Source organism: Verticillium dahliae, genomic scaffold (assembly GCF_000150675.1).
Source record: "Verticillium dahliae VdLs.17 supercont1.28 genomic scaffold, whole genome shotgun sequence".
In the NCBI taxonomy this organism is placed as follows: domain Eukaryota; kingdom Fungi; phylum Ascomycota; class Sordariomycetes; order Glomerellales; family Plectosphaerellaceae; genus Verticillium; species Verticillium dahliae.
In genome coordinates, this window is record NW_009276942.1 from 53,596 (window position 1) to 62,977 (window position 9,382).

General features: G+C 59.6%; 2 protein-coding genes across 2 annotated transcripts; one reads left to right on the plus strand and one right to left on the minus strand.

Annotated features, from left to right (window-relative positions):
* Positions 1-402: 402 nt before the first annotated feature.
* VDAG_09592 (betaine aldehyde dehydrogenase) lies at positions 403-1,917 on the minus strand (the record flags this gene model as incomplete). Its single annotated transcript, XM_009658553.1, has 1 exon — positions 403-1,917. The coding sequence occupies one exon, from the start codon at positions 1,915-1,917 to the stop codon at positions 403-405; it is 1,515 nt and encodes a 504-aa protein (XP_009656848.1).
* A 1,805-nt stretch (positions 1,918-3,722) lies between these two features.
* On the plus strand, positions 3,723-5,617 carry VDAG_09593 (choline dehydrogenase; the record flags this gene model as incomplete). Its single annotated transcript, XM_009658554.1, has 3 exons — positions 3,723-4,115; positions 4,190-5,457; positions 5,549-5,617. Exons 1-3 carry the CDS (start codon positions 3,869-3,871, stop codon positions 5,615-5,617), a joined length of 1,584 nt encoding a protein of 527 aa, XP_009656849.1. The 5' UTR covers positions 3,723-3,868.
* Between the last annotated feature and the right edge of the window lie 3,765 nt (positions 5,618-9,382).

A 9,382-nucleotide genomic window follows, 5' to 3' on the forward strand; every position in this document is an offset into this window, starting at 1 on the left:
TCTTTCCTCCCCCTTCCCTCATGGAGTATCACTGTCGTTTTGATATTGTCCTTTTTTGTTTTCAGTCTTCTTTCTTCCCCCTCCTCCCTTGCTCACCGGCTTTGACGGCTGGGTGTTCGGTTCAACTGCCTGGTAGGCATGTGGGGCCACACGAGCTGGCTTATATAGAATAGCATGAATGTACATACTGAATGCGCCTCATGGACCCCATTATAGTGCTCAGGTGACGGCTTCACAACGCGGTCAGGCCGTGTACTCCGTCTTTCCCTCCAAGTACAGAAATCATTGCATAGACATTCAAATTTGGTATGTACTCCGATCCAGCCAATCCAACAGATATACCTAGGCTCCGACCCAAATCATCAGGCATCAAAAATATACATGTTCCCCTTCTCCCTTTTTCTACAGCTTTGTAAAGGGCGTGCCGACCTCGCCGCTCATGTCCACGAGCGTGCTCTTGTTGCGCACCCAGGCCTCGAGACCCTTCTTTCCGTTCTCGACGCCGAGACCGCTCTGCTTCCAGCCGCCGACGGACATTTCGGCGGGCGACTCGCCCCACGTGTTGATCCAGGTGATGCCGGCCTCGAGCCGCGCGACAACGTCGTGGCAGAGGTTGATGTCCTTGCCGACAACTCCAGCGGCCAGGCCGAGCTCGGTCGTGTTGGCGCGGGTGACGGCCTCGTCGACGGTCGAGTAGTACAGGATGGTCATGACGGGTCCGAAAATCTCCTCGCGCGTTATGAGCATGTCGTCGGTGCAGTCGGTGAAGACGGTGGGGCGGACCCAGTAGCCGTTCTTGAGGCCCGCGGGAAGCTCGTTGCTGGGAATGGGGTCGGGGCCACCGGCAAGCAGTGTGGCCTTGTCGTCGTTGATACCAGCGCGGATGTAAGACAGGACCTTCTCCCGGTGAGGGTCGCTGCTGAGGGGACCAAAGTTCGTGGCAGGGTCGAAAAGGTCGCCGGCGCGAACATGGGGCATCTTCTCCTTCAGCGAGGCCTCAAATGCGGGCTTCATGGTCTTGGGCACGAAGACACGGGTGCCGTTGGTGCAAACCTGGCCAGAGGAGAAAAAGTTGGCGAGCATGGCGACGTCGGCAGCCTTGGCCGGATCGGCGTCGGGAAGCACGACGAGAGGCGACTTGCCGCCGAGCTCCATTGTGGCGTACTTCATGCTGCCGGCCGCGGCACCGGCGACCTTCTTGCCTGTGGAGACCTGGCCGGTGAAGCTGACCTTTGCAATGGCGGGGTGGGCCGTCAGGGCAGCACCGACCTCGCCAGCACCGTAGACAACGTTGAAGACACCGGGCGGCACGCCCGCCTCGGCGAAGAGAGCGGCCAGAGGCTCGGCGTGCAGAGGCGTAAACTCGGACGGCTTGTAGACGAGACAGTTGCCAGCAGCGAGAGCAGGGGCCGACTTCCACAAAGCGATCTGGATGGGGTAGTTCCAAGCACCAATGGCAGCGCACACGCCGAGGGGCTCCTTGGCCGTGTACACGAGAGCCGAGGGCCTCAAACGGAAGGCCTCGCCTGCAAGACCACCGGCAGCAGCGAGGTTGGCATAGAACTCGAGGACGTCGGCGCCTGTGACGACGTCGACAGCCTGCGTCTCGGAGAAGGGCTTGCCCGTGTCCAGCGTCTCGGTGCGGGCGAGTTCATCGTTTCTTGTGCGAAGCAGTGAGACGGCACGTTGCAAGATGCGCGAGCGCTCAAGAGGTGGCGTCGCCGCCCATGAGGGGAAAGCGGCTTGTGCGGAACGAATAGCGGCGTCGATGGAGGCCTTGGAGGAGGTGTGGACGTTGCAGACGGGACGGGCGGTGGAGGGGTCGATGGAGGGAATGGAGGCGGGGGAATCACTGGCGGGCTGGGGGCGACCGTTGTAGATGGTATGGCGGTCGGCCTGCTTGGTGATTGTGACCATGGTGGGCGGGCGGGCGGTATGCGAAGTCGATGTCTGGAGTATGGGCTGATGTCTGGAGAGGGGAAGAGGGAAGAACTGCAGGTGAGATGAGCAGACAAGGCAATGAATGTATGGTAAGGTAAAGCCGAGGGAGTCGGGTGAAGCTCTCAAGGCGGTGGAGCTGCCGGCTGAACTTGAGATGTGGTGTTGACGAGAGAGAGAGCTCTTCCTCCGATATCAGATGCCCGAGCTGGCTTTGAGTAAGCAGGGGTGCATGTGTCAAACTGGGTCTTGGGGTTCCAGGGTCAGACGGGGTGGAAGACGACAAAGATTGCGTGTGACGCACGAGGGTACGGAGGAGCCGAGTTTGTCTTTAGAGATGCAGAAGTGATTGTCAGATGGTGAGCCGAGTTGAGCACTCGATTGCAGCTAGTCGATATCAAAGACGACAAGCACCTGCCGGGCCTTGCGGGCCCCGCTCGACCATGAGTCGTGCCTGCCGACGCTGCCTTGCTCTGGTGTCTGATTGTTGGCTGCAACTGCCTGCTCTGGGCTGTGTGGGCTGCACTCGCACTTGCCCGCTCCGGTAAAGGATACGTACCGGTATGCTTGCTGCTCTTACCTCAAGCCAAAGGCGCCACCCACACGCTAGCAGGCTAGATACCTACAGACAGCACCTTGAGCACGTACCTCGCTCGTGGAGCTCTCGAGCCCTGGGAGTCTCCCCAGTGGAAAGGCTGGAAACGGGTGCTTGGCAGCAAGCGTTGCAGCCCGTGAGGCAAGCAACCAATGGCTGGCAATGGTGAGCACAGCGATGGTTCCGGGTGGAGAGACAACGAGACGCGGTGTCAGTGCAAGTGCCCAGTCTTGCCAGTCTCTTTGCAGATTTTTTTCCTTCTGCCTGTCATTCGGCAGCCCACATAGCGGAGCAACCACTACGTCACGACATGCAGGGACATTTCTGGTAGCCTCGTAAGATTATGGGGACCTCCTGCCGTGTGGTGCTCCGCTCCTGCTGCATCGATCTGGTACCTCTGCTCCACCGTCACTTCCTCAGACCCAGTGGCTCCTTGGTACCAAGACCCAAGGCACCACCAAGCTCGGGCTTGCCGGCACAGGCTCTCTCCAGGCCAAACCCGAAGTCCCTTCGATTGATCATGGAAGCCTTTTTGTCGACGGAAACGCCCAGAGAACTGTTCACCACGGCCGCCGTCGATCGCAACCCTTTCCCAGGCAAGGGTCGAAATCAGGGTCGTCGACTGACAGCAACATGAAGAAAAAAAGGGTCACCGTCACATCCAGGGTTCCCTAAAGTGCCCGGCCACGCGGGAACCCTTCCCTGCCCCTCCCCTGCCCTCAACTCCATACTCCAAACCACCAAGCATCGAGCAAAACATCATCATCCCTGATTTTTCCACAGCGCCGGCCTCTAATCGAGTGCCCGCCCGCGAGTCAAGGCCACGAGACTGCGCCGTTTTCACCGCCCTGTTACGCCCCCGGCCATCTCTCTTTCCACCCGATTGCCCGCGTTGGCGCCATGGCTTTTGTGGGCCATGAGACGGCGAACATTGACCATCATGTCACCCCGCCTTGTTGCTGCTTCGGCATGCCGGTGCTGGTAGCTGACGGTACTGGCTTTATGCATCGGACGGACAGACACCAGCACCCGGCTAGCTGGCCCCTGGTCTGATCGATCAGTCAATCGGTCTGTCAGCTCGCCATTGGTGTCGACCACTCATGGACGCCGTATTAGATAAAAAGCTGAACATTCCACCATCGTCTCTTTCTTCTCTACCCCCCTCCTTTTTGCCCTTTGCTCTCAGTACTCCAACTTCTTCTTCTCCTAGCGTCGTCGTCTACCATCTGAGATACCCTCCCTCCCCTCTCCATCGACGACTTGACGATCGCCATTGACCACTCTCGCCCCGGACACCAGCATCTGACCACCTAGTCCCCGCCAGACACCATCACCATGGCCACCACCGATAACCTTCCCGCGGCCGACGTCAACAAGTACGACTATGTCATTGTTGGCGGTGGTACGGCCGGCTGTGTCATTGCTGCCCGTCTTGCCGAGTATCTCCCTCGCAAGAACATCCTCCTGATCGAGGCCGGTCCCAGCGATTTTACTGACGATCGCGTCCTCGATCTGCGCAAGTGGTTGGGTCTGCTTGGCGGCGAGCTGGATTACGACTACCCCACTACCGAGCAGCCCATGGGTATGTGCTATCCCTTATCTCCCACCCTCACTGCCGGAGGCTAACAGCGGCCCCTTTCTCTCTCTCACGCACAGGCAACTCACACATCCGTCACTCTCGCGCTAAGGTGCTCGGTGGCTGCTCTTCTCACAACACCCTTATCTCGTTCCGCCCGTTTGAGCATGATCTCGACATCTGGCAGTCGCTCGGTGCCAAGGGTTGGACCTTCCCCGTCTTCATGCGCGTCCTCGACCGCCTCCGCAACACCGTCCAGCCCGTTCACGCCCGCCACCGTAACCAGCTGTGCAAGGATTGGGTCCTCGCCTGCTCCTCTGCTCTCAACGTCCCTGTCATCCCCGACTTCAACCGTCACATCAAGGACACCGGTTCGCTGACCGAGGGTGTTGGTTTCTTCTCCGTCTCCTACAACCCCGACAACGGCCAGCGCTCCTCGGCCTCGGTGGCGTACATTCACCCCATCCTCCGCGGCGAGGAGAAGCGCCCCAACCTGACTGTCCTCACGAACGCTTGGGTTTCGCGCATCAACGTCAAGGATGACGCCGTGACTGGCATCAACCTGACTCTCAAGGACGGTACCAGCCACACCGTCAACGCCAAGGCCGAGACCATCCTCTGTGCCGGTGCCGTTGACACCCCGCGTCTCATGCTGCACTCTGGCCTCGGTCCTGCTCAGCAGCTCCGCGATCTCGGTATTGAGGTGGTGCGTGACATCCCCGGCGTTGGCGAGAACCTCCAGGACCACCCTGAGAGCATCATTCTCTGGGAGCTCAACAAGAAGGTGCCTGAAAACCAGACCACCATGGACTCCGACGCTGGCATCTTCCTGCGCCGTGAGGCTCCCAACGCCGGTGCCACTCAGAGCGCCGCCAACCCCCAAGGTCTCGCCGAAGGTCAGATTGCCGACGTCATGATGCACTGCTACCAGATCCCCTTCACTCTGAACACCGGTCGTCTCGGATACCCCGAGATGAAGGACGGCTACACGTTCTGCATGACCCCCAACATTCCTCGTCCCCGCTCGCGTGGTCGCATCTACCTGACCTCCGCCGACCCCAAGGTCAAGCCCGCGCTTGACTTCCGCTACTTCACCGACCCCGAGGGCTACGATGCCGCCACTCTCGTCTACGGCATGCGCGCTGCCCGCAAGGTTGCCGAGCAGGCTCCCTTCAAGGACTGGATCGCCAAGGAGGTTGCTCCCGGCCCTGATATTCAGACCGACGAGGCCCTGTCCGAGTACGCCCGCCGCGCCGCCCACACCGTCTACCACCCTTGCGGCACCACTAAGATGGGTGACGTTCACAGGACGGCATGGCTGTCGTTGACGAGCATTTCAAGCTCCGCGGTCTGCGCGGCGTGCGCATCGCCGACGCTGGCGTCTTCCCCACCATTCCCTCCATCAACCCCATGTTGACGGTGCTTGGTGTCGGGTGAAGCGCTGCGCCGAGCTGATCCTCGAGGAGGCTGAGGCTCTGAACGCTGAGAAGGCTCAGGCCAGGCTGTGATCGGTCATTGTCTGCGTTATTTTTGTACAAACAGAAAAAATTGGACAATCGGGTGTGAGGATGAAACCAGACATGGCCGGGCTGTAATGCCGAGCCAACTGTCTCGCGGCGAGGGCGGGCCCGCCGCGCCCTGCCCTGGACTACTGGGAGGGGTGGCGGCCCGCTTTGTGGGGTTTGCCGCCGCACACGGGAGCCGAATGGGCGGCCGGTGCAACGCGAGCGTGAATTGATCGAGGCTCGCTGCCTGTGAGGGCAAAAATTATACCATGTTGTAAATATCAGGGAAAGCAAAGCGTATATTTTGATATGAATCACGTCACATCAGTCGTGTGCTGCACAGTCGAGTGAAATCAACGTCTAACAAGCGTTACAACAGCCGGAGCGGCAGCAAGGCGGCACAACGGATATTGTCGTACCGTGTATGCAGAATACATGGAAAGGCGCACACGAGTCTGTCCACGGTTGTTTGTTCCTTTTGTGCAAGGCACTGCCCTCGTCCCTTGTCGTGCTGACGTTGCAAGTCATGGTCGACAGATTTTCACTCTCAAACTGCAGGTGCCGGACTTCTATGGCGGAGCCGGGGTGGAGATGCAGACTGATGCGTGATACGACAGGGCCGATTCCACGTCGCCGGACCCCCGACAGGAACATTCTTCCGTCCCAGCGAGGCGTTCTAGAAAACCTCGTTAGTCCCCGGGGGAGGGCGAACGGGAGGGAGCCTGACGACAGGAATCCCCGCCCATTATGCGAGGTGTGAGCTCCCGCTTCTCTGTTTCCGCCCCAGTCGATCGCCACGGCCTGTTCACGAGGACCTACACAGCTAACGATGGCGTGTAGCGTGTCAGACTGCCAGCGCGGCGATTTCGCGTCGAAGGGCGAAGGGGGGAGGGAACAAAACATGTCTGCCGAAAAAAAGTTCGCTGCTGCGGCGTGAGTGGGGTGCGGGGCGCTGCGCTGCGGGTCCCCAGTGTTTGGCTCCTGGGCGAGTCGGGTTCGGAGGAATGTTTTTGTTCTTTGCTTTTGGGCGGGGGGCCTTGGGCCTTGGTTCGAGACCCGGGTGTTTGGGATTGAGGCATACATGCATTACATGTGCGGCACGGGATATCTCTCACTGGGAGGGGGAGCTGGTTGGACTCTCTGGGTTTGAGGGGCGGCAAGAAGGCTGTGCAATAGAGAGTAGGATGCGATTGTTCCTAGCCTTTGCGTACATGGAGTTGATGGGAGAAGGACGAGGTCACATGGAGGGTGCGCGTGGCACGGCGTTCAGGGAGTGGAATCTTTGAGATGAACCTTTTTCGAGACCGGAGCAGGGCGGGTTTGGCGTGGCGTTTCGGCGGGCGAATGGGTTGGCGCAGAGGTGGACAGTGGACAGGAACACGATGAAGATGACGAAAGAACAAGAAGAGACACGATGTCTTGAGACGGGAGAGGGAAGAGGAGGACCTCCCGGGAAGCGGGGGAGGCCGCAAGCCTGGGGGTGTGGTTGTTTCGGATCATCTGAACGGCGCAGGAGGGATCATGGTGCGGCAGAGCAGACCTTGGGAATTTGGGGGGCCCTAGATAGAGGGGAGGGAGAGGGAGACCAAGCCATCACTCTCCTCCATGTTCCCCTCCCTCGCCCTCGGCTCTCGTGAACTTGAATCTGATGGCAGAGTGGTCTGGTGGGCGGGTATCAGCTGCATTCCAGCGGCATCCTGAAACCCCATACTAATGAGCTGCGGACTCTCTCGTTGTGCCCCTCTCGAATCTGGTCCTTCGAACTGTCTCGACGGCCACAAAGGCTGCGATGATGCTGCCATGTTTCATGAGGTTGGGTCTGGTGGTAAATGGCTCCGGGGAATGAAGGCCGCTCAAGCTCAATTCATGTGTAACCACGACGGCATGTGTAGTCTGGGCAAGCTCGGAAGACTTGTTTTCTTCCTTCTTCCTTGCTTTCATGTCACCGTGGACCTTCATGTCACCGTGGACCTTCATGTCACCGTGGATCGGTTGGTGAACGCTCTCGGCACTTGATGTCGATCGAGGCAAGTGCATGAATGCATGATGACTGGACGACTGGACGAGCGTGGACTAGGATGGAGTCCGAGGAGGGGAATGTTCCGTTTGGTGGAGGAGCTGCCAATGAGGTGGTCGTCGTCAGGATCATAGCTTGTTTTTTCCAGGTATGTTCCCTGAAGGCGTGGTTGACGAATGCTTGGAGAGACCCTGTCGGCTGGGAGGGGGAGGTCTGGCCCGTCGATCATGCCGCCGGGAGCTTGGAAGGAGGTTGTCACTCTCTCTTCTTCTCTCTCGCTTGCTAGGTGTGTGGATTGGTGATGTGAAGAAGACCTGGGATGCCAAGCGTATCGAGGTGAGCTCAGGGGTCAGCATGAGACTGGTGTGGTTGCCAACACTACGGTACCTCACTACCAGGTAGGATACCTCCTTACCACCTAAGGTACCTAGGTAGGTAGGTAGGTACCTTCAGGTTCTACTTTGTAGATACATCAACGCACGCAGGCCTGTCACCTCTGAGAGTACCAAGGTCGTGACCCGCCAGACAGGTCTCTCGAGGGCCACGAGGGGAGGCCAATCAATCTCTTCAAGATTAATTGAGGAACCGACAGCCAGGAGAAGGGGGAAGAGGCGAGTCCATCGAGGCTTGGCATGTCAGGGGGGGAGGGGGAGAGCCTGTCGCTGCAACGCTAGAAGGCTTCTGGCCGCTGTAGCGCAGGCTGTCTGCTGGAGAATGGCAAAGGCCGCTGTACCATGTATGCTTAGGGGGTCCAGTGGCGTCGATCTCGCCCCTGTGATCGAGCAGCCAGCAGCCTTTTAGGGCCCTTGGGCTCCCTGGGCAGGCCAGAATGGCATGCAGAGTTGGCCCGTGCCCTCGCCTGTCGGACGCACGGGGCACGGCGCACGGCGCCTCATTCCGTGTGAGATCCACTCGCCTCCCCCACCGCGCCATGCTCACCTGTCACTGGCTCTTTGGTGCGTCCCATGCTCCTTCCACTGCGGTCGCCGGCCCTGCCTGCTTCGTTCTCAGGCTCAGGCAGGCACACTCACCTCAGGCAGGCAGAGGCAGGCAGAGAGAGGCCAGCACAGGCAGGTTCACCTCAGGCAGGTTCACCTCAGGCTGGGGCTTCGCCTCCACTCCTCACTCCACTCCACGGATGGACCAGTGGTCCACACGTCCAAGACTCCACGTCCCTTCATCGAACCTGATCCCGAGAAACACCTCGCAAGGACCGGACCAGACTGCTGCACACCTCTTGACCACAGCTCGACCGACATCTCACACCCCTCTCCACACACAACTCGGTTCAATTGAGCTCGCTCCCCTGAGGCATCGCATTTCCATCGACCTTTTTCCACCTGCCATCAACTTCGCATCCCCGATCCGATGCCGTCTCTCCCCCGCCGTCCGTCGCTCTCCTGATCTTCTCCTCCACCACGGATCCCTCCACCACCACCACCACCCTCCCCTCGCTCTCCCCCCAACCACCCAAACCGCCCAAACCACCAACCCAACCGCGCGTCTCGTCTCGTCGCACATTGACGATCGCTGTCTAACCGACCTGTCCCGACCACAACCGCTGACCCGATCATCTTGCGCTGAAAAAGCGCTCCGCTGACGACGACGACGACGACGATGAAGACAAAAACGTAGAGTACCTGCCTCGACCTCCATCTCGACCCGGGCCTATCAACCTATAGCAGGACCACGAACAGGTTCCCCCGTCACCATGCGCCACGGGGGCGACTCTGGGGCGACAAGGAGGGGGA